The 25,263-nt window shown below is 43.2% G+C and overlaps 1 protein-coding gene across 1 annotated transcript; it reads right to left on the reverse strand.

The window, feature by feature from the left end:
- Positions 1–2,745: 2,745 nt before the first annotated feature.
- DTD1 (D-aminoacyl-tRNA deacylase 1) lies at positions 2,746–24,414 on the reverse strand. The gene is made up of 6 exons (XM_083624512.1): positions 24,290–24,414; positions 21,684–21,774; positions 20,027–20,262; positions 14,806–14,903; positions 8,282–8,457; positions 2,746–4,070 (listed from the first exon to the last, which is right to left on the reverse strand). The coding sequence occupies exons 1-5, from the start codon at positions 24,330–24,332 to the stop codon at positions 8,302–8,304; spliced, it is 624 nt and encodes a 207-aa protein (XP_083480638.1). The 5' UTR covers positions 24,333–24,414; the 3' UTR covers positions 2,746–4,070; positions 8,282–8,301.
- Positions 24,415–25,263: the final 849 nt, after the last annotated feature.

Here is a 25,263-nt window from a genome sequence, read left to right on the forward strand (position 1 = left end):
CTGTGTGTGTGTTAGAATTACCAATTATTACCCAGATAGTAGGGTAACAGTAGGATTCCAGATTCCAGAACAGTAGGATTCCAGACTTTCAGATTTACCTCAGTGCGGACACAACAGCTGTGTTACCTGTGTTACTTGTATGTCTGGCTGAGTAGGGTTTGGGTTTCACAGGCATCATTTGCCTGTTGGGTGATGCCAGTCAGCATCAAATTTTGGTTAATTTGCATGCTGTTATCTCATTGGTGAATATGCTCCACAGCACTTACTTTTGAACACGATACATCACGGTTTATACCAGCAGTGCAGAGCTTCCAGTCTGTAGGTATAAAGTTGCCCATTAGGCAATTTCCTGCTCACTTGTCAATATGTCAGTTACTGCACGCTCCATAGCTTTATTTCCATGTTTTCCTTGGGGGCCTCAGCTGCGAATTCTTTGCTGCAGCTTCCACTAATCTAGAGGGGCATCTTTAAACATCACCACAGCCATTTTATTTGTATGCTGTAGTTAAAACCAGGCTCAAGGCGGCTCACGACATGAAAAGATTTACGTAATTACAAAAGTAGTCATAAACATGAAAAATACACCAAAAAGTATACAAAAAAAGTTTCCATAAGATATAAAAATAAAGATGCAAAAAATAAGTATTAATGGCAGCAACAAAACTCCTCAAACAATACCCCAGCCCAAGAGTTTGTTCAGCAGCTTCAGTTTCCGTAGCTGGAGTCAGTCCGGGCACCCGCTCAGCGTATTCAGTGGGAATGGGCCAGTGGTTGCTACTGATGCTCTGGAGCACTATTGCAAACTGCCACTTGCTTCCACAGGTCAGCTGCTGGTGCACTGCGTGAACTTTGCACCTTTTGTGCCTTCCGACTTTTGCTGGTACACTGTAGTGCAACCCTGTCCCTCCTTTCTCCTCCTTAAATGCAGAGCCTGAATGTGGTACAGTTTATTAGCAGCTCAGTGGTTGCTCTAGAGAGGTCCTGGCTTACAGCGGAATGTTGCCCACTCCCTTTCAGAGGAAGCTACTTGGACTGCTGGGAGCTAAAAGCGCTTTGCAAACCGGGTTCTGAACTGCTCCTACCATGAGTTTTCATGGCTGCGTTTGAGGACACTTTGCTTTAGTGCCTGGATAACATTGCTTCCCCTCTGTTGTTATTTACTTCTCAATCAGTCTTACTTCATGCATCAAACTGCAAATGAGATGTGTGTGAAAACCACTCTTTTGGGGAGACAGATGATACTTTGTTTTGGAAGAAAGGTGTTTTGATAACAATTAATGGAGAGAGAAGCTGCTTGGGTGGATGTTTTTTATTTGTGTTTTGGTTTATTACACTGGAGGGAAATTTCCATTGTCTTTTGCCCTGGTCAACTCTGGTTGACCATATTTGAATCTGGTCCTCAAGACAAGCGGTGAGCCACCACAACTTATAACAATAGCTTTGTTAGCCTGCAGTGTGGAACAACTGTCACCTCTGTCCAATACAATTTCTGGTGGGTAGACGCTTCCCCTAAATCTTCTCCAGAAATAATACGGAGTAAATAGATTTGAATGCGAATAATAACTTCCATAATAACACTGGAAAAAATACAGGTGGCTGATCCCATGATATTGAAAGAGAGAGTCTACATCAGTGTTGGGGTATGGCTTCTTTGAGTCACTCAGAAAGTGAAAAGAACTTTGGGAAGCTTGAATTCTTTTTGAACTTTAGGCCATTTCATACACTACTGGCCAGGAAATCTCTATGTGTCACCAAGTATACACTCACCAGGTAGCTTTAGATATGTTCACTGACATGCGTATCTGAAATGTAGTTTTCCAGACATGTATCACACGCTACATGTTTGAACATTCCTTACCAATAAGCCTAAAAACCAAGTTCCAGGGTCTTCAATGCTTCAGTATGTTGACTATTCAGATCTGCAGCCTTAACAGCCTGAAAGGTCAAGGCAAGTAACAACTGGAATGAAGATCTAATCTATAGTTATATATAATGAATCCAAACACATAGAACCCCTAAAAGCACATATGTAGCAGAGCTGCTTGACCTGACAAGCTATCTGACCACAATAGGATTTTAAATTGCTGCTCTTTCCTAGAAGTCCTGTGCCACAGACTCTGGTATAAAAACAAAGATACAGAATGGCATATTTGGCCAAGCAGATGGCATCCGCCAAGCTGTGGATTAGAGGGGGCTGAAATTCCCTGACTTACCAGCACAAACAACAGCAATTTGCAATCTGCTGTCTCTGCTCTCTTTGCACAACACCGCTTGGTAAGGCCAGACTGCCTTTGCTGGCTCAGGTAGAAATGCCATCAGACACAGAACACAAACACAAATAATCGTAATTCAGCCGCCCTTTTCAATGAGAAAAAGGCTTCTGGGAGCGCAGAAGTAGCAGGTGGTAAAGGAGTGTCCAGCCTTTCTCCTGTTCCAAATCCACCCCCACTGCAGCTTTCCTCCCCACTGGGTTTCAAGTGCAGAAATACTGTGGGGCAGAGGAGCTCTAAGAGCTACAGTTACGTACGTCTGCATTCAATGTGTAATTTGGCAGTCAGTGGCCAGAACAATGTGACATACTGAATGTACCTCATGAAAGAAATGTGGCAAAGCTTTTTTGAGAAGGCTGATTGTGACACACTTATGTATAAATACCGATTTAAGAGGTAATTTTGATACGCCATGCCGTTCGCATGGATAAGCCTCACTGAATTTCCTAAAAGAACAGACATCCTACAGAAGAAGTACTCACGAGGAACACTTTATTAAAGGTTTTCTCTCTGTCAAAAAGTTTAAAAGACACGCACACAGAGACACACACTGTTCACAATAAATAAATAACAGGCAAATCAGTCTCATTTAAATTCAATTATTTCCCACAAATTGTACAGCCAGACACACATAGACAATACAACAGGCATATACAGGGCTATGAAAAGAGACACGAGTGACATCACACCAACAGAATCAAAATATAAGCTTACTCTTTAGATTCCAAGTGAAAATGTAAAGGAAAAAAACCTGATTTTATAAAACTGAAGCATATGATCAATAGCTCATACAAGCAGGACTGCTACAACCTGTACAGAAAAAAACCACCATTCCTCATTCAGTAACAATGGCCCTCTTCTTACACGATGCTGATGAAAGAGCTGCTGCAGAGAGTTCCTTCCTCTATCACCAAGGCAGCAGGAAAAACCTTGTGCCACATAGGAGGAGCCTGTGCTGCAGGCCCTCTCAGAACAACATTGTTCCGGTTTCTGGAAGGGGTTGGGAGGAGTTGCAGTGGAGGCCCCTTCTGCATGGCCTGCATCTTCTCATAGTTCCTGGTGGCATGGAAAGTCGTCCACTACCCACACCACCAGAATAATGTCAGATGGCTCTAACATCATTCTGAGTTTGGAAGGGGTTCCAAGTGCCTCTGGAGCTCAACATGAGGTTACAGACAAGCCTCTGTTCCCTTCGCCAGTTCCAAGTTCAAGAAGTGGCCTGGAGAATGCCGCACTAAGTGTGGCTCCAAAAGAGCAGCGCAACACTGAAGAGCCCCACGCTCCCTCCAATAATTGAGATTGGGGGAGGGAAGCTATTTTTCCAATGTGCTAGGAGCCTATCCAGAACACAGGACAGCTGCAGGGTCATCCTCTGCCCCCAATCCTCCAACCCACCTCCCCCACCACAAGTGGGCTTGCCATATTCACTGCAAGAAGTAGGTAGAGACACTTGCCATGACAAAAGCATTTGTAGATGTGTGCCAAGAACCATGTGGAATATCTGATCACTTCCCATTTACATGGGAACCAACCAGACAGATATGGCAGGCACACTTCAGTAACAACAACATAAGAACAGAAAACCAGAAAAATGTCCTTTACTACCCCCACTTTTAAGCATTTTAGCAATGGAGACAGGTAACATCCCTTTAGTTGTTCCTGAATGCAACATGGTGCAGGTCCGTAACATCTTCCTTCTCTGTTCCAAATGCTCTTTCTGTCCCAATTTGTTCGTGTAGGAATTGAGTGCTGTCAGCTAATGAATAGAAAAGGTTGCCAGAAGCTTCTGATGGAGTTTTTCTGTCAAAGCAAGAAGTGGAGTATCACAAGACATGGAGGGAGAGCTTGATATTCACCAAACACACAGTATTATTTTATAATAAACAAGGAGACAGCTTCATTTTAAACATCAGTTTGAAAACTGTTCATCTTTTGAAATATTATTTATATATTGCTCATTAGCAGGATTTCCCACACTTCTGATACCTTGATTAAAACTGTCCTTTCCAGCAACTGTGATGCTTCCAGGATTCCTGCATGATTATCAGCTGTCACATGGGCAGAAGCAAGAAGTACTTGGTGCTTTCTTATTCGTTCTACCAGGATGTCACAACCCATATACTGGCAGAAAGAGAGGGAACTGAGGATGCACCCAACACAGTAGCTTGGTTTTTCACGATTTCAGTCCCTCTCCAAGCACACCAATGTCTAATGGTCCACGTTTTGCGTAAAGTGTGCAACCCTGCCAAGCCACACCTCACCCTTAATCCAAGGCATGAACAGCACACAGCCAAACTATCACTGGCTTCTACTTCTTTCCAATCTGAAATTGGCCCATTTATCGCCACCACTCTTACCTTTTACAAAAGGTTAATTTTGCTATACAAAATTAAACAGAAAAGTGTGGGAGACAGAAGTGATAGATTCTCACAGAAGAGTTTGGGATAGAAATAAGAATGATATCTGGAGGGGTAAGAAAGACCAAGGCATGAACAAGAGATTTAGTCATAACAAGTGAGAGGAAACACACAACAAGCAGGCAGAGAGAGGGGCACGAGGCAGAGGGGAGGATATGGTGATATATAGCTAGATGTTGTCATAGGATACTGAAAATAATTTGCCTTTATGGAGTCCCCCCCCCCCCCACAAAGAAAAGAGTGGAATAGGAATAGAAGAAAACCAAGAAAAGAACCTTGAGAAATCAATCAGAGAAGGGAAAGGCTAAAGAGGAGCTTCGCCCAGTGGGAACAAATCAGTGATCAGACCGGAAGGGGAAGAAACAGTTAAGAATAGTCATAGATATCTACAACACAGATGAGGTCAAGCTGAAGAGGGTGATCAACTGTATCAAAGGTAGCCCAGGTGAAGGACCCCTGCATGGTTAAGTCCAGTCAACTTTGACTATGGGGTGTGGCACTCATCTTGCTTCAGGCCACAGACAGCTTTTCCAGGTCATGTGGCCAGCAGGACTAAACAACTTCTGGCACATGGATGAATGCCAGAGTACCAACCTTTGGACTTGCAAATGCAGTGGTAGAAAAGGATACCTGAAATATCAAATTCTTTCACAGATGAAATTGGCTGCTGGTTAGCAAAGTAAAACCCATTCTCAGTTGTGGGTTGTTGTTTTTTAGAATAGGAAAGGTGATGGCATGTTTGCATTCAATAAGGAAAGGGACAGAGAAAAATTGGCTGATGACATAGTGGCTGAAAGGCAATAAAAATGGGGGAGAAGGCAACTGGGAGTCAGGAGGTCAAGGGACATGTGGAGTGGTCAGAGTAGAGTAGCCATCTCATCAGCCTAAGGGGGAAAAGATTAAGGGAGGTGGCATGTGAAAGAGATTGTGTCAGATAACTTTAACAGAAACCTGTTCAACATAACAGTGGGGGCCCTTCATTTTATTATCTTATTCCACCCCCCCCATTTTCCAAGTAACTGTTACAACTTTTAAATCTCTTTCAACTTCATTCCTCCCAAGTAATCACTTTAAAAATGGGACCAATGTCCACTCAAAGTTAATAAAATCCAGCCACAAAAAGCAAGAAGGATTTGTTAGATACTATTTTATGGCATCAAATCTGTGGTTGCTTAGTTTCTGCTCTGAAGAAAAAGAAACACAAACCAGGATGCAGATTCTCCAAACAGCTACTACCTTGTTTTGAACTTTCCCTTTTTGGGGAAGGTTTCTGAGTGAGGAGTAGCCTGATCACTTCAGGCACAACTGGATTCTATCAGCTTTCTGGATTCCTGCCAGTCTGGCTTTCAGCCTCTGCATGGCAAAAACAATGTTACCATGGCCTTGGCTGACCAACTCCACCTAGAGATGGATTGGGATAATTGCAACCTAAATGATGCATCCTTTGACACTATTGAGCATGAGCTGTTTGTGGAATGACTGGCCAGTGGGATCACGCCCTGCTTATCATAAGGGCTTATTGTTTTCACCTTCTGCCCCAATAAATCTTTTGTGCATCATGATGCATCCCATTCAAAATAGCCTGTTTCATTTCTGGGTGACATGCTATGTTAATCTCAAATTAGGAATGCCCAAAGGAATAGCAACCGTCTTGTTTTTATACTACTTTTGGCATCACAACTTCTTCCTGCATCCCCAAGGAAGCCATAGGTCACATGGAAGTGGTACAAGCCACGGTTGTCTCCATTTGCAAGAGGGGTGACGCTATCAATGTGCAGAAGCCACAGTCTGAGCTACATCCAGATGATCCAGAGACTCTGATTTTTACTTTTCCAGAAAAAGCTGTGCAGCAGTGGATCAAGAAACCCAACGGAAAAGTTAAACAACAGATTTGCCATGTGACTATCTGTAATGCAAACAGAACGGGTCATGTGCTGGGGCTGATTTTTGGTTGCCAACCAGCCTTTAGACCTTGTAACAGTTATTATGTGCTGTCAGGGGCTCAGGAGCAGGAGCACAGGGGAGAGAGGAAATGGAGAGCGAAGGGGAAGAATCCGAGGGCAGCGTAGGGGAGTATGACAGTGGCCCGAGAGATTCCATGAGCTTCTCCAGCGAATCAGAAGATTCCCAGAAGGGGGCGCCGACGGTCAGGGCAAGGGGGGTCCCAGGGGGGACGCACCAGAAACAAGGAGCCAGCGGGGAACCCCAAAGCAGCAGCGGGGGATCAGGACCAGTTTCCCCACCAGAGCGTAGTGGGGGGGAAGAGTCACATGTGTCAGGGCCAGCGTCTCCTCCAGCGGGGAGAGAAAGTGAGTCAGGGCTGACCACGCCTCCAACGGAGGGGAGGTCAGTTGCAGCTAGCCCCCCCAGAGGGGGAAGCAGTGACAGCAGCAGTGAAATGGTCAGGAGGAAAGTTGCTAGCTGGGCGCGCGCGCCAAGTTCAAATGTACAGGCGCGGGGGACAGCAGGAGACCCGGATGGGGAACCAGCTCCTAAAGCCCGCCGGAGGGAGGGGGAAGGCTCAGGGGATTCAGCGTCAGAAGAGTCTAGAAAGGGCGAGACCCCAACGGACAGGCGGAACCAGAGGCGGAAAGAACAGAGGAAGAGGTGGAGTAAGGCTAGAGTCTTAAACTGGTGTCTGGGGGGGAGGAGACTCAGACGGAGCATCAGCGGTCTAAAGGTTGAGACGTAGAGCTGCACGCTGCGGCTCTGGAAGTGAAACTGAACTTCAATAAAGACTTTTGTACTTAACAACGAAGCAGCGTTGGTCCTTTGTGAGCTGGGACCTCGGGCGGCTCTGACATGTGCCAAAAGAGCAAAAGCTAAGCATAAGGAAAGAGGAGGAAGAAATTTTAAGTCATTTGTAAAGAGAATATTAAAAGGACCCAAAGCTTGAAGTGCATGCAAAGAGTGATGGCAGGAGAGAAATTATCTCAACAGCAGTCAACAAAATTTAGCAGAGACATATCAAACTGACTGAGAGAAGATAATGGAAGAATGGGAGGCCAGCATGAATAGAGCTGAGTAGGCCAGGAACAGGCTGCCTTCGGTCTTGCATGGTCTAGTCCTCATTATCTGCCATGATCTGTTAACTTGCTTTAAATTCACAAAACAACAATATACACTCAAGTTCTCTTAACTGTTATGGCATAAGTAATCAGTGCTAAGTCATATATAGTTTTGCTTAAAAATGCAAGAAGTTTGCTGGAGAAGTCAACTGTTTGTAAGAATCTCAGCAACTAGCAGCTGCTAGTTGGCAAACTAATAGACCAGGGGTTGGGAACCTGTTGCCCTCTAGATATTGCCAGACTCCCATCAACTACAGTGAAAATGGCCGGTGGTCGGGGAGGATGGAAGTTGTAGACCAGCAACATCTGGAAAGCCACAGATCCCACATCCCTGCAGAAGACCAACTTACCCTCTTCTCATCCCTGGATTATATGAGAGTTGATCATGGTTTAGCTCAATGTTTTTAAGCACCAAGGAAATAATTGAAAATATCAGGAACTATGCATTCATGAATCCCCCTTCACCCTGCACTGAAGCATGCCAAGAGTGAGTTCAAGATATTAGCTGGGAAACAAGGGTCCATACCTGAACCTGTTTCTCATAAGTTACGGTTCCCTTTCCGAAGACACATCGCCCTCAGCCCCACTGCTTGCACTAGGATCATTTTTACTTCTAGGAACATTTCTCTCTCTGCTTGATTCAGAGGGTGCCTTCATCCGGGTCTTCTCTTTCCTCTGCTGCTGTTTCTCAAGTTTTGCCAGCTGTTTGCAAAGTAAAACAAAACAAGAAGTTTCATAAATGCACACTAGAGACTGAAGCAGCTCAGCAGCACTGGAAATATTTTGAACAGACCACTGCATTAAAAAAACAAAAAACTTAAAACTTTGGCATCTCTTAGGAAGATTATTCATCAAATCTAATTTTCTGCCGGGAATCATCTACTGCTACGGAACCTTGGGATTTGTGCAAAAGACACATATTTTGTCTTTTAAAAAATGAATTACAAAGACAAATTACAGCATGATATAATGAAATTACCATGTGTACAGTATTCCAATAGTATAAGCTTTCTTTAGTAACACGGACATTCATCTTAAGTAACAGGTGTTAACCCTTCCGGCATCTGTTTGAAATATTTGTAAAACTTTATTAGCCTTTTTTTAAAGCAAACTTGAGTCACATCATACTCTTTGTATTCCTCAACAATTAAGGGGCAGTTGTCCTGTGATGTTTCCTTCCTCCACCCCACCTTTTCAACTTTCTAAAAAGTTATGCTTTACTTACTTAGCTACAAGGGTGCAATTTACTTTTGCTGAAATGAACACTGAAACTACCAAACATCTGTGCTGAGGTCCACTTTATCCCCAGAGACTATTCAAAATAAGACAGAGAAAGTAACTTCACATTTTGCCTATATCAGGGTACCAGAGTAAAAGGTTTCTGTTTTTGTAAAAAAAAAAATGCAAAAAGGTGTGCAACAATAGACAAGCAAGGAGCTACAGTCAGGTAAGAAGCAAAGAAGTTTAATAGCAGAGACTGGAAGCTTGAGATGACTGTGAAGGGTGTCAGGATACCAATACAGAGACATAAGGAAAGTATGAATTCCCTTCTCTTCTGAGTTTACCTTGTCCTTGAATATATTAAGACAATCACCATGCAAAATGATTTCAATTAGTGTAACAGGCAGCTGACATTACTGTGGAGTCATTACAGCAAGACATTATTTGCCTATCTATGTTCTCAGTGGACAAATCCATCCCCAGGTGCCCTGTCCAGAAACTAAAAATGATTTATACTAACTTCAAAATTTACTCCAGTCAAGATGTTCCTGTGAACTGATAACACAAACCCCTACTCAAAACACAAATTAACTGGCAACGATCACACATAATTAAAATGATGTTATTACCACCTATTTAGCTGCATAACAATGTGTGATGTTTAAAAGCACAACAGACTCATTGGCAGTTCAGCCCCTCCCTGTTTGCTTATCTCAGGCTGCACCTCCAAAATATGGGTCAGAAATAGTAGAGGATTGATTTCCTTATGGACAATAAGAACACACGGGATCAGTTTAAGACTTCTATTGCAGAATGGGCATTAAAAATTCAAACTAATATTCCTCTTCTAGGAGTATTAAGTGAGTGTGGTACATTTTCAGTACATGCAGTCCTCCTTGAGGTTCCTCTGCCCCCAGGTATCATCATTTAAGTCCTACAGCATCACTCTTTGTCACAATGAAGCATTTCCAGTTAGATATAAAGTCCTTCAGAAGGACCATGAAGAGTTTTTTGTTTCAAATCTATTTCAATTGGTGTGAACTTCACAGGGAAGTAAATTATGTCTTTGAAACACAGTAGAATAGACTAAAAGAATCTCATCAGAATAAGAGAGTTTGGGTTGCTTTGAAAGAGAAAAATTAAACGAGCCTCCTAAAACTTTTAGCACTGTCATGGAGAATGACTGTTCTTTGTGTACATGGCTCCCTTGGCAACAGTTACCAAGGTAAGGCCCAGTCACAGAGAATGTAAATCACATAAGCTTCAATGAGTTCAAAATGTTCATTCATGATGGATCTCTTAAAAGCAGCAGACCAGCCTCTCTCTCCCCCCCCATCTAATTTCTTTGGGTGGACTACCATTGCAGGATGATTCAAGCCTAGGCATATTTGTTTCTTTGTTGCATTTATATCCCACCTTTTTCTCCAAGGTCCCCTCTTCATTTAATCCCCACAACAGCCCTGTGAGGTAGATTAGGCTGAGAAGAAGTGAGTGGCCCAAGGGCGCCCAGTGAACTTTGTGGCTGAGTGGGGATTCAAACCCTGGCCTCCCAGATCCTAGTCCAACACTCTGCCCTCTAAACCACACCCTTGCGCTCAAATGTATTGTTCAAGGGGGCTGCCTCCCAAGTATGAATAAGATTGTGGTGCTGGTTAATGTTCTTAAATCAAGTCAGATGCATTTAGCCGCCCTGGGGCTGCGGAGGGCGGGGTATAAATAATTTTTGTTGTTGTTGTTCACTGGATATGAACAATGACTGCCACTGTGTCCACAATTTCACTCACTCTAGCAGCCAACAATGCCAAGGCTTTGCCACAACATCACCCCTTCTCTATATGCTGTAAAATCAATCGTGTGCTCAGCACCCATCATACCAAGTTATAAAGTAAAGAAGAAACACTTGCGCTCGTTCACGCATTGTAATGAACCATGGTTAAGGAAACTTGTGGTATCGTATATTTGAATTGTTAAACCATCGTTTTCAATTAGCCAACAAAGCAGAATCAGAAAGCATGAACTAAATTGAATTTTAGTTATTTATTTTATTTCAAACAATTTATATCCCACTTGATTGTAAAACACCTCAAAACACTTTACAAAAAGAACAGAGAGCCATTGAAGTGACTTTAGAACAAATTCATCTGCATGAGAACTTCTACTTGCACAACGAGGTTTTCAACCTCTTTCATCCCAGGAGCTCCCCAAAATTGGCTTGTGGGGAGTGAGAAGAATCTCCAGAACAGTGTATGGGGGGAGGGAGGGGGGATCATTCTGTCTGGCAAGCTGCAATTTTCACACTAAATTTCATTGCGTTCACCATAGCACAATGTTGAATCCCGCCCAATTACTACAATTTAAAATAAAAATACAACTCCCACTCTATTCTGCCTTGGTCAGACCACACCTGGAATGTTGTGTCTAGTTCTGGGCACCACAATTTAAGAAGGGTGTTGACAAGCTGGAACGCGTGCAGAGGAGGGCAACCAAGGTGATCCAGGGTCTGGAAACCTTATAAGGAACAATTGAGGGAATTGGGTATGTTCAGCCTGGTAAAGAGGAGACTGAGAGGAGGTATGAAAGCCAATTTCAAGTATCTAAAGGGCTGTCACATGGAAGATGAAGCAAGCATGTTTTTTCCTGCTCTGGAGGCTAGGACCTGAACCAAAGGCTTCAAGTCACAAGAAATGGGATTCTGACTCAACATCAGGAAGAGCTTTCTGACAGCAAGAGTTGTTCGATGGTGGAACAGACACCCTCAGGAGGTGCTGGACTCTCCTTCCTTGGAGGTTTTACAACAGAGATCGGCCGGCCATCTGTCAAGTATGATCTAGTTGAGATTCCTGGATTGCAGGGGCTTGGACTAGATGACCCTTGGGGTTGCTTCCAACTCTACAATTCTGTGACCCCCAACCTCACTGAAAACAGCTACATGCTGCAATTAGCCAACACAAGGCTTGTCTGAAGCCAAGTTACATCTGAGGAGGATACTTTCAGGTGGAGACAGAGCTAGGAAGTAAAGGATTACTCTTTCTTTCCCCAGCTACTACTCCCATCTAGAATTGCCCTTATTGCTGCAATTAAGAGTTGAAAAAAAAGCCTTTTTATTGGTTCCAATAATTGGATCCAATTAAGGCTTTTTTCTAGCCTAATTCTGTGATTGTAGGGGGAGGCGCTTTTCCTGGATATTGCCACTGGGGAGGAAGATTAGTGCTACATTCTCCAGAATTCCTCCCCACATTAGGCTTGAAAAATGATATTTCTCCAAGCCTTGTTGTTGTTGTTTAGTCGTTTAGTCATGTCCCACTCTTTGTGACGCCCTGGACCAGAGCACGCCAGGCACTCCTGTCTTCCACTGCCTCCCGCAGTTTGGTCAAACTCATGCTGGTAGCTTTGAGAACACTGTCCAACCATCTCGTCCTCTGTCGTCCCCTTCTCCTTGTGCCCTCCATCTTTCCCAACATCAGGGTCTTTTCCAGGGAGTCTTCTCTTCTCATGAGGTGGCCAAAGTATTGGAGCCTCAGCTTCACGATCTGTCCTTCCAGTGAGCACTCAGGGCTGATTTCCTTCAGAATGGAGAGGTTGGATCTTCTTGCAGTCCATGGGACTCTCAAGAGTCTCCTCCAGCACCAGAATTCAAAAGCATCAATTCTTCGGCGATCAAGCCTTATTGCTGGTGAAAGAGCAGTGGTGTGAGTGCATACAAGACTGTGGTGCCCACTAGTTTTTCCAGGTTGCAAATGTATCCATGGGCTCCTAGCAGCTCTATGGGCCCCTAGCAGCAGAGTATCAATATGGATAACTTGGACCTTACCTTTTAATTTTAATTTAGTAGGTCCTACTGAGGGTGGCAATTAGCTGTGCCTATATGGATCACACACCTATGCTAGGAGGCTCCTTGTTGCTCTGTCTTTGTACAGGGCAGATCAGGCCAGCTGGGAACTTTAGATTCACAAATTCCCTCTTCAACCTCACAAACAGATGTCCACTGCCTTTGAAGCAGATCACAAATTACCAGTTCACATCAAACGGCAAGCCATGGATAGAAGGAAGAGAATTACTGCATGCAATGGAAGAAGGAGGGGGAGTAGAAGAGCCTGAATGTTCTGAATTGCTTATTCATGCAACTTCAAACCACTGTTCGGTGTTATATCTTAACTGCTTCTGTATCTGTTTTAATAAAGATTGCATAATGGAAGGCTTGGGTCAGGAATCTTTAGTCCTAAGAAAGCCAATTGGTATCTCTATATACTATCATCACCTACAATTCTGAAAGGGTCCACTTCTGGCCCTAATACTTACACACTGATACTAAGCATGTTTACTTGGAAGTAAGTGCCAACAGGGACGCGGGTGGCGCTGTGGGTAAAAGCCTCAGCACCTAGGGCTTGCCGATCGAAAGGTCGGCGGTTCGAATCCTCACGGTGGGGTGCGCTCCCGTTGCTCGGTCCCAGCGCCTGCCAACCTAGCAGTTCGAAAGCACCCCCAGGTGCAAGTAGATAAATAGGGACCGCTTACTGGCGGGAAGGTAAATGGCGTTTCCGTGTGCTGCGCTGGCTCGCCAGATGCAGCTTTGTCACGCTGGCCACGTGACCCGGAAGTGTCTTCGGACAGCGCTGGCCCCCGGCCTCTAGAGTGAGATGAGCGCACAACCCTAGAGTCTGGCAAGACTGGCCCGTACGGGCAGGGGTACCTTTACCTTTACCTAAGTGCCAACAAATTCAACAGAACTAACTGTAGCTTTACAGCCTTTGTATGCATATAGTGTTCTTAATTGCTTTGCACACATTATGTCAGTAACCTGTACCCAAAGCCCCAACCCCTGTAAGGCAGGCCATTATTTTCATTTTCATTTTGCCAAGTAACCTTGGGCAAACTACTCAGTGAAACCACAGCTGACCTGAGATTTCAATTGAACTTCCTGACTCATCTTGCCACACTAAGTCAGTTCTCTTTTACAAGGAATGTAGTCGCTTTCAAAAGGATAGGGGACAATATGCCATTTCAAGAAAATCTGAGTAAAAACGCTCAGCTTCTCTTATTTGTTCTCTTTTCCTACAGGAAAAGAGTACTGATTTGTGTGCAATGTGTTACAGATATGCAAACAGTATAACAGGAACATAAAGCAGCAGTGAGAAATAAAAATAGAACAAAAAGAAGCATATGGTGACAGAGAGACGTAGGTACAGAGACCACACAAGCACTTCTTTTTACTGCATGTAAAAAAAATATGAGGTAAACGTGGGTGAACTAATGAAATGAAACATAATGACACCTGCTGTCTTTGGATCTACTGGATAAATATTTTAATTTCACAAAATATGATTAACAGCTTTGGGAAAGTTTTATAAAATCTGAAGCTGATGAATTGCATCTCTTTTGAAATATATGGCTACATGTCAAATATTTCTGTTCTCAGATGCCACAAAAGTAGTACTAATTTTTAGAAACAACCCCAGTCCACACTGTAGACGTTATGGGCATCCATTAAATACCAGGTCCATTACTACAACAACTATTACCATTAAACAACAATTTAATAGTTTGATCTTCTCAACTTAATAGCACTCTCTCATGGCATTTTCTTTCCAATTATCTTCACACGCAACTCAGGTTCTATCAAGGGCATTTCACATGTGGACCCACTTACAAACATATCAAAAACTGTATTGATACATAAGTATGAGTGGGTGGGAATCTAATTGATGATTTTCTATATCATTATATAAAACAAAAACTGGAAAATGACACCAGTAATATATACACAAGATCATGGTCTTGTTTTTAGAACAAGATACACGTCAGATGAAGGAAAGCATCAATGTAACTTACCTGCTTAGGGTCAATGGGAGGGGTAGGAGACTCCAGTTCTATAGTCACAGGTCCATCGTTCTGAATATGTACCTGCATATATTCACCGAATTTGCCATCTGAAAAATTAAATTAGAGTTGAGTGGGAAGAAGAGGACATTTAACTAAGAACCACCTTTGGTTTTTATAGTGGCAGACTGCAGTCACTGCATGGTGCACCTGCTTCCAATGCTTCTTTGCTATATATTTAGCCCCTTTACAAGACGTGGCAAAAGACAGGGGTTCTGCCAGGTGGCCTTGATAATGGAGTCAACGGGAGGACAGGTCTGCCTTGACCCAGGCATGGAGCTGGCACCTGGACATAGACTTTGGCTCACTGCTGAGAACATAGAAGGGAGGCACAGTGATGGCTAGAGACTGGCATTTCGCTGCCTGGGACTGTATAAAAAACAGACTTCAAAGGAAAGGGTCGTTTACCATCTGGATGTGTTGTGGGCATGGGAGCCCAGGCAGCCACCTACCAGCCTGAAGAATCTCCCGCGGTTGGAAGAGTGTGCCAAAGGACCTGTTTTGTAACTATCTTTTCTATATCCTTTTAGCCTAAGATTATAGCAGTAGGGCTGGGTGAAATACTGATATATATAATAATAATTTATTATTTATACCCCACCCATCTGGCTGGGTTTCCCCAGCCACTCTGGGCGGCTATATTTAATCCAAAATCAATATTAAATCCACATCGTGATAACAGTTTCAAATAAATTGAGCAGGCAAGCCACAGCCTTCAAACTGCGGGGGACAATATAATTGCTGCCTGCCTGCCTTCCCTTTCAGTTTCCCCTCCCCTAGTTTCTCTGTAACAGTGGTGTCTGCCTTCGCAATAACAGCTTCAAATACCTGCCTCCTTCCCTTTCAGTTTCCCCTCCTTCCCTTTTTTAAAAAATCGTGTTCATTTAATTTTACAAATATAAATTTATAACAATACCAAATACATAGCCATATAAAGAGATTTCTCTGAATCTTGAGACTTCCGCCGTCATTTTCAAGTGCATATTATTTCATAATCTATATTTTATATCTATCCATATTGTTCATAGTATTTGTTACATTACAAGTGAGATTAAATCCTGCTAATGTTTTCATCTGCTTACAGTGGTCTCCTAAATAAATTATAATTTTTTCCCCATTCTTTCTTGAAGTTTTTGTCTTCTTGGTCCCTGAGCTTTCCGGTCAGTTTTGCCATTTCGGCATAGTCTAACAGCTTGGTTTGCCATTCCTCTCTGATAGGGACTCTTTCTTCTTTCCTTATCTGGGCTAGTAACATCCATGCTGCTGTTGTTGCATACATAAAAAGTCTTTTCTGTTCCTTTGGAATGTCGGTACCTACAATTCTGAATAAAAAGGCTTCTGTTTTTTTAAAACAAAAGTTATTTTAAACATTTTTTTCAGTTCGTTATATATAATTTCCCAGAAAGCCTTTATTGCCTTACATGACCACCACATATGATAAAAGGTACCTTCTTTTTCTTTACATTTTTTCTAGGTATGGGACGCAAGAGCATTTTCCCCATCCGTAGGGGTGGCAAAGAATTACAGGGATAGCCATCTTCTTGCCAATTTTTGCCTGAATACATCCATAGCCCTTGAAACCTTGTCTAATGTAACCACTGATAAAACAGTAAAGTTGCAGGCTGAGGTTTCTTTCCAAGGAAATATTTTTTCACTTAGCTTAAGATGCTGGGCTGTTGGCCTAGTGACCACTAGGTGGCAGTACAGTTTTCCTTCTGCCAAACTGACAATATTGCTCCTTCAATTAAAAGTTTATGCATTGTATTTATATTTCTCATATACTACTACTCCCCCTTTCTTTTGGACTTTAAGAGCTACAAATCTTTTAAGAGTAATAAAAAAGCTGAAGATGCTCGTGTCTTGGCAAAGATTTTAGTAAGTAAACTAAGAATGTAATTCCTCCACAACTACCTGGTGATACTTTTTAAAGACTGGTTCTTAATCATAACAGAATCTGAAGTGAATAAGAAGAGTTCCATTTGATGCTTTAGTTTTCAGACTTGACAGTTTACAAGAACTTTTATTTTAACATGCTTATGTCTAAAAGTTTCAATCCACATATTCAGCAGATCATTATCTCCTTTATAACACAAAGTAGGTCACAAGAAGCTGACATTTTAGAAATTGATTTAAACCCTACCAGGCACTGCTCATTTCTAAAGGAAAAACAATAAGTGATTATATCTTTGCACTGCCAATCAGGATTTTGAATCATAACATTTTTCTCTATCTACTGTTTTATTTCCTCCCATTCAAGCACAAATGCTTCCTATAAAACATGACAATATTAAACAGATTAAACAGAATGGCATGGTGGTAATATGCTACTTCTAAAGAAAGGTATAGAGCATTGTCAAGGGATGAAGTGATGCCTTTTTTTTAAGGCAGAAGTCTCCAAAACGCACAAGAGATCTCTAGTGAGGGCCAAGCTACATGTTTCATAGAATTGCAGAGTTGGAAATCACCACGAGGGCCATCTAGTCCAACCCCCTGTGAGGCAGGAATCGTTGGCCCAACCTGAGGCTTGAACCCTAAACCCTGGAATGAAGAGTCTCATGCTTTATCCACTAAGCTATCCCCTTTTCCTAACTTTTGAGCAAGGTTTTCTTGTGACTTGAAACTTTCCCAGCCAACCAACTGCCATTCCAAATCTCCAGCTGCTTCTTTTCTAATGAGGTGGGGAAGAGATACAGGGATTCTTTCAACATTTGCTTTCCCTCCAATATCTATAAGCAAATTAATTTGGAAGTTAGTTTTTCAGGAACAGGATTGAACATACAATCAAGTGCCAGAATTTTCTGAAGATATATAACCAGTTGTTAGTCCATGAAAAGAAAACAAACAGTATTGGTTAGTGTTGATCTGATCTACCTCTGAGCCACCTCACATTTTGTCATAGACAAGAGTGCAGAAGGGTTGGAGAAAATACTTCCAAAATTGCAAAGACTCTAGTACAAAGATACATACATAAATTTCCAGATAACTACATGAACTGATTAATTATGAAATGGAAGACAATACTGTACATGTAAATTCTTTTAATTAATTAATTGCATGGATCACTTTTGTTTTTAGTATATCTAAGGCAATATCTTTGCTTTGCTGAGTGATATTCAACTGTTATGTCCCACTTATGCAACAGACTACTGCACACACAAACAGGAATGTCCTTTGCTCTTCTCCATCACAGCAGTCTCCCATGTGCTCCCAGAGGTTGGGGGAACCTCTGATGCAGACTGGGCGACACAGGGCTGCTGGAGAGGGAGAGGAAGGTCCATCACAGCCACTGGTGCAAGACTGAATCTTGTCCTGTGTTCCCGTGGACCTCTCTATAATCTGGGGGCACCATTCTAAACAACACAAAAGCTTCCCTCCATTGCCATTTTAAGACCAAAACGACTAAGCTAACACTGGGCTCGGACCTGGAAACATCTTTTTCTCATATTTTAATTTCAAGAGAGAGAGAGAGAACACATGAAGCCTGAAAGTTTTGAGTAACCTAAAAGTTATTGCAAACATTGGTGGTTCTCATGAAGACAAGAGGTGGGGGGAGGTCATAGCTAAAGCAAGGAATTGCCTCAGGAAGCACATTCTCTGGAGCCAAGCTCACACACACCCCCCAGTCCTTTACTCTGGGAGGGAGAGGAATTGGGTGCAGATGACATATGTGAAGCTGATGGAAATCAAGCAACCGTCTAGTTACTTTCCTTCAGCCTTACTGCTAGCCCTAGTCAGCTAAGAGTTCATGCCTATGTGTTGCTCTCAGACGCCAGGGTTCCAAGGCAATATTATGGCAGAGCACACACCAAGCTCTCAATTCTAGCAGGCTTTAGAGGGGCAGAAAGGAGAGGCAGGCTTGTCATTTCACAAGTTCAGTTTTTCCTGCAACACTTTTCTGACCTCCCCCCCCCCTTGCAATCTGCAGTGACTCGCTTCTGTCTTGTCTCTCCACTCATTTTCCCGTCCAGCATACCTATATGCAGATACTCCACTTTATTAACAAAGCAATGTTATTCAAGTGTCCCTGTGAATTTTGTTTTAACAGTCCAAAAAGGCTACTTGTTTTCGTTTTTGTTCTGGAGCCATTGTACTTTTCCTGGTCCTTATCCACATATTTAAGGAAATAATGATCCCATTAACTGATAGGAAAAGGCAAAATAAAAGTAGCAACTACCAAAAGGCAAACATGTTTTATTGTATATTTAGATTCTTCACATACCGTATTTTTCCCTCTATAACACGCAGATTTTTTCTCCTAAAAAGTAAGGGGAAATGTCTGTGCGTGTTACTGAGCGAATGTGTGGTCCCTGGAGCCGACTGGTGCGAGTGAAGGCAAAAATCAGGCAAATATCAAATCGTCCGGAGAAGGGAAGCCTTGAAAAGAGAGGGGGAGGGAGAGCTGGCTGGCTTGGGTGGGTGGGTGGGTGGGTGGGTGGGTGGGAACTTTTGCCTTCCTTTCCTCCCTCCCGTTAAACCCCTCTCCTGCATTCTTAGCCAGCTGCTTCTCCGCACACCCCTCTCATGCTCCTTGTCCCTTCTATGTTTTTCCTTCCCTCCCCACTTAAAACGTGGTTACAAAGCACGGATCCACATGGATCCTCAGGATCTTTGCATTGGGTCACCCCAAATTCACCATCAGATCACATAGCAACGATCTGATGCAAAAACAGGGCTGCAATGGTGCAAAAACGTGGTTACAAAGCATGGATCCACACGGATCCTCAGGATCTTTGCATTGGGTCACCCCAAATTCACCATCAGATCACATAGCATGTCCATGGCTACAGCCTGCACCAAAAAAAATCACGCACCCACTGTTGCCTGGGGCTGCAATGGTGCAAAAACGTGGTTACAAAGCACAGATCCACATGGATTCTCAGGATTTTTGCATTGGGCTACCCCAAACTCACCGTCAAATCACATGTCTGTGGCCACAGCATGAAGCACAAAAATGATACATCCACTGTTTCATTCATAATTTTTTTTTCTTGTTTTCCTCCTCTAAAAACTATGTGCGTGTTATGGTCAGGTGCGTGTTATCGAGCGAAAAATACGGTATTCACCTCGGAGTAAGACTCATTGAACTCCGTGGGACTTACTTCTGAATAGACGTGTATAGGATTGTGCTGTAGGAAGCTTTTTCCATTTATCCAACTCTTTAATTTGGCCTTACCTTTAATGAGCTCTGGCTTGTATGATTTGCGAAGGTGTTCTAGGAAACTGTTGTAGAAAGTCTCTGCTTGATCTGTAGGCATTGCCATATGATAGTCGGGCTTGTTTCCTTTCAGGATACACTGAAGAGTAAACTGGCTGACACAGAGCACTTCGTACTGCTTGTCCATTACACTTTTAGACCAGTGTTTGCCACTTTCATCTTCAAACACACGCAGGTTTAAAATCTTCCTAACCCTAAGTTGAAAACCAAAAGACAAGAAAGGTCCCTGTCTCAAAATAAGATCATTCTTACAATTCCACATAAATATGAAGCGGGGTGGGGAACAACAGCCTTAAAATATGGAATAAAGAAAAGATTCATAGACCTTGAAGATTCCATATTTTGTCATCATATCTGGAAAATCAAAGGTTTAACTGGATCCATTTCAACCTGAGTTCAGGCCTGGTTTCAGAAATGAAATCGGCCTTGGTCGCCTGATGGATGACTTTTATCAAGAGAGTGATGTGGGGGGAGTGTGACCCTGCTACTCTTACTGCCTAACAGCATTTGGTACCATTGACCATGGCATCGTCCTAGACCAACTGTGCAGAATGGGTTTTGGAATCACTGTATTACAGTGGCTTTGTTCCTACCTGCATGGTTGGGTCCAGAGAGTAGCATTCAAGGACTGCTCTTCATCCCCCAGCACTTCTACTATGGAGTTTCACAGACATTCTTTCGTTCCCAGTAATATTTAACCCCTACATGAGCCATTGTGAGTGGTTATTAGGCTGGAGCATGATGTAATAAATATGTCAATGACACGCAGTTCTATTTCTCCTTACCAGCTGAACTGGGAACGGCTGCGAAAATCATGGACTAGGTGCCTTAATGCAGGGAATAGCCAACTGCCTGTTCTGCATGGGGTTGCATTCCTGCTGAAGGGGCAGATATATAGCAAGAGGGTATTCCTGTGTAATTAGAAACCCAAGTGATCTGTGTGACCTGTAGTATCTTTTACCAGCTTCATCCGGTTTGCCAGCTAGTCATATTGGGATAGCCTGGCCACTGTAGTCCATGCATTAGTAAACTGAAGACTAGATTACAGCAATGTGCTCTATGTGGGGTTGCCTTTGGGCCTGGTCCAGAAGTTCCAGGTAATGTAGAATGCAGCAGCTAGATTGATGAGAAACAAATAGCTGGCAGCATGCACCTCTACTAAAACATCTGCACTGACTGCACACGTGTTACCAGGTCAAATTCAAAGTCCTTGCATTAATATACAAAGCTCTGAACAACTTGGGTCCAGGGTACCCTAAGGAAGTCTTTCTGAACCTTGGGTCCCCAGATGCTGTCAGACTACAACTCCCATCATCCCTAGCTAGCAGGATCAGTGACCCGGGATGATGGGAGTTGTAGTCCAACAATAGCTAGGGATACAAAGTTGAGAAAGGCTGTCCTAAGGACTGCCTGAGCCCTTATATCCTAGCTCAGTAACTAACATCATCAGGAAGCGTACTGCTAGTTAATTCAGAAGCCTGACTAGAAGCCAGACTGGATATTTCATATGAGTGAACAAACAAAATTAGCATTTGTATGCAAAATTGTTAAAAATTAAGTAAACTTTACATAAGCACGATACGAAGAAAATGTTTTATACTTTAGATTGACTTACATGTGCTCAAGCTCTTTCTGAGTGTCTTCCACTGAGATACCCAGCAGGACACAAATGCCTTGTCCAATGGAGCTTATTTGCTCCCCACCAACTGCAGGGGAATTTTTAAAAATAGGTTAAACTTGTCACATATATCCTAGCAAACTATAGGGAGTTTTAAATGTTTCTGATTCTAAGAAACCAACTTACTGCCAGTGGTTTGTTGTCCCTTAAGTACTAGTGAAAGACCCATCTAGTCCAGGATCCTGCTCTCACAGTGACCAACAAAATGCTTATAGGAATTGTGCCAACCAAACCTGAGCACATCCGCATTCTGCCCAGTTTTGATTCCCAGCAACTGCTATTCAGAGCCATACTGTGTCCGACAGTGTAAGTAGAAAACAGTCATTGTGTTCCTCCCCAAGACCCAAAGAACAAGCATACATATGCTATTGGAAACACTTTTTGTTTACTTTGCCAAATGGCTATGTGATCTGGCCCAAGATTGGTATGTAATAGATGCTTTATTTATATCAGCATAGTCCTATGGTTTTAAAATGTTTATAGATGGTATATTGAACATATATTAATTCCTGTTTTATGTGTTTGGCTTTACAGCAATATGTATATACACTGATGAAGGATGTATTTGGAAATGGGTGCTTTATGCTAGCTACTCTGTCTGTTTTTTGCTTATTAGCATTTTATGCTGAATATATAATTCACATATATAATTCAATTTATGAATCAGCCTTTTCGTGCACATTCTTGTGGGTTTTTTTGCTTTATTCAGTACAGAAGCAGAGTACTCTTACAGCTAAACAATGGGAGATATTTTATTAATAAAGTTCTCACAGTGCTTAGAATGGCAAGAAAAAATACATCTATCAAAATTCTCCTTCTGCATGAGGTATTTTATGCACAGGATTCATACTTAATCAATCTGGCAACAATACATAGTGCATATTTGTTTATTCTCTTACATTTATACCCTGCCTAACCTAACAGGCTCATAGCAAGGCTGTGGGTGAGCCCCACTGTACAACAAATTAATCAATTTCATGATTATAACTCTTGAATTCGTAAGAGGCCTTAGAGACTTTATAGCTTTTTTGTTGTTGGCCTGCTATGTTTTATTTATTTTTAAATTCTCTATAGGCCTAACATTAATATATATGTAGTATGCAGTAAAACATAGCATAAAAACATAATATAAACAAAACTACAACTTCTGAGGTCAGTACAGGTATGGGCAAAAAGATAACAGGATCATAAAGTTGGAAGGGATTTTTTTTTAGTTTGATGCATTTAGATGTCAATATGCTCAAAAGTGTTGTGAGCGCTTGTCCTAAAAGGTGGGGTACACCAGTACCCCCGGGGTGGGAGCTGGGCCAAGAACCCATGGGATCCTAAGCCAGTCCAGCTACTGGGCAAATTCTGGCCATTCTGCTGCAGCAGCCTGCAGCTCACACAGCAAAAGAAATTGGCAGCTTTATTGCCTTTCTCCCAGCTTCAACCATGGCTACTGCGAGCAGGAGTGCTTTGCAAGTGGCAGCAGCTCCACCACTCAGTTCAGGCCCACCAAGCCCAAGCTGGGATTTAAAGATTGCTTCCTTAAACGTTATGGCACCTTGGGATGCTCTTCACACAACTTCTAGGACATCGTTTGCTTAGATGATATGGATGCAACCCTGTGCTTATCAAGTCTCTAACTGCTATCCAGCAGCTTGCCCTATTCACACAAGGAGAAAAACAGGAAAAAATTGGGAGTGGGTGGGTTGTTATTGGTCTGATTTTGTCTTTTTATATATATTGTAATTTTATGTTGTGAACCACTCTGAGATGTACGGATGAAGGGCGATATACAAATGCAATTAACTAATTAATTAATTAACCCTTCCATGCCAGATCCCTGTTGCCAAAGCAATGCAGACACAACCACAGGGATTAAAAGGGACGGCATGTCCTCAAGGAACTTCCTACACTGTTAGGAACACAGATGGGAAGCTGCCTTATACCGAGGTCTGCGGGAAATAAACGTAGAGAGCACAGTAGCCCTTTAAGACTACAGTGGTAAGTGATCATTGCAACAGCTAAACTAAATATTTTAACATCTGTGGCAGAATAGGAAACTGTTGTCTCTACTGAGGCCCAAATGAACAAAATTAAACTGCTTATTAACATGGAAAGCTACATGATGCTGAGTCAGATCATTTAGCTTAGTATGGCGTACCTCAACCTTGGTTGGGGGGGGGGGGTTCCCAGATGTTGTGGTACTACAACTCCCACCATCCCTGACCACTGGCCCTGCTAGCTAGGGATGATGGGAGTTGTAGTTCAACAGCATCGGGGGGGATCCAGCCCCCCCCCGGCAAAGTTGAGAGAGGCTTCTCTACCCTGAGTGCCAGCAGCCCTGGAGGCTTTCAGGCAGGGACTCTGCCCTCCCTGTCCAGAGAGGCCCCCGGAGACGGAGCCCGGGCTCTTCCACGGCCCCTTCCCCGCTCCCCCCCCCGGCGAATCCTCCGGGCCAGCCTGATTCAGTCGGCAAGCCCAGGCGCGCTTCCAGGAGCCCGAGGGCCGGCTCTGCCCGCGCGGAGACCCGGAGGGGAGCGGGGGACGCGGGGCACCTGTCACGCTGGCCCGGGCGACGCGCTGGATGATGGCCTTCATGGCTCCGGGCCCTCGGGAGAGTCGGCCGGCGGGGCAGGAAGTGGCGTCAAGCCACTTCCGGGAGAGGCAGGAAGCGCCCTTCGCAGAGCCGCGGCGGCAAAGTGCAGAGGGAGGCAGCCTCGCCAACTTCCGGGTCGCCTCGGACGGAAGGAGCGGAAGGTAGGAGAGCAGGGAGACGTCGCCCTTCCACCGCCTTGAGGGAACGGGCGGCTTGGAAGGACGGGAGTTTCAAATTGGATCAGGGACTGCAGGTGGAGATTCCTGCATTGCGTGGGTTGGACTTATTATCCTTGGGTCCCCTTACAACTCTGAGATTGTATGTTTATGTGTATGTATGTAATATAGGAATATATGAAATATTATTTCAATATTTACCTGCATTTGTTCTCTCATTTTCCTTATTTTTATTTGTAAACTGCACTGAGTCCCCACCAGGGAAAAAATAAATAAATAAATAAATAATCCTAGCAGTCTCTAACCCGACCCCAAAGGAAAAGGGGAAAAAAGTGAGCAGCATGTTTTCCTGCTTTTTCTAACTTATATCTTATTTCATAGAGGGGGGATACAACATTTCAAAACTGAAACACTAAAAAAGTGTGGCAGGTCTGCGGGCATGAGAATGGTGTAGAAGGCTTCTGTACGCAGGGGGCAGTTTCAGCAGATTGAGCTCTGCTACTGAGAATTTTTTTTGTATGGGGACAGGGTGGATGAACACCTGCTTCAGTCCAGCCTCTAATCTAATTTACATGAGGTTCATAATTGGTACTTTTTGCTCCCGCTGACACAGCAAAAACAACACAGGAGGCAGCAGTTAGAGTTATCGGTCTCTGCAACCACAGCTGGCACTGTGATTCTCCAGCTCACCTCACCCCTGGATGCACACTCCATTGTCTCTCAGAACAATTTTATGCCAACAACTGGTTTGAGATGA

This window comes from Podarcis filfolensis (genome assembly GCF_964270895.1).
Source record: "Podarcis filfolensis genome assembly, chromosome: 7".
Lineage (NCBI taxonomy): Eukaryota > Metazoa > Chordata > Lepidosauria > Squamata > Lacertidae > Podarcis > Podarcis filfolensis.

Excerpts from the sequence above, each read along its gene's own strand:
- DTD1 (XM_083624512.1), bottom strand. The coding sequence starts at position 24,332 with ATGAAGGCCATCATCCAGCGCGTCGCCCGGGCCAGCGTGACAG. Across the intron at positions 21,775-24,289 it reads CGCCCGGGCCAGCGTGACAG|TTGGTGGGGAGCAAATAAGC; the intron begins GTGCCCCGCGTC and ends ATTCCCCTGCAG. Across the intron at positions 14,904-20,026 it reads CAAGCCAGAGCTCATTAAAG|ATGGCAAATTCGGTGAATAT; the intron begins GTAAGGCCAAAT and ends TTAATTTTTCAG.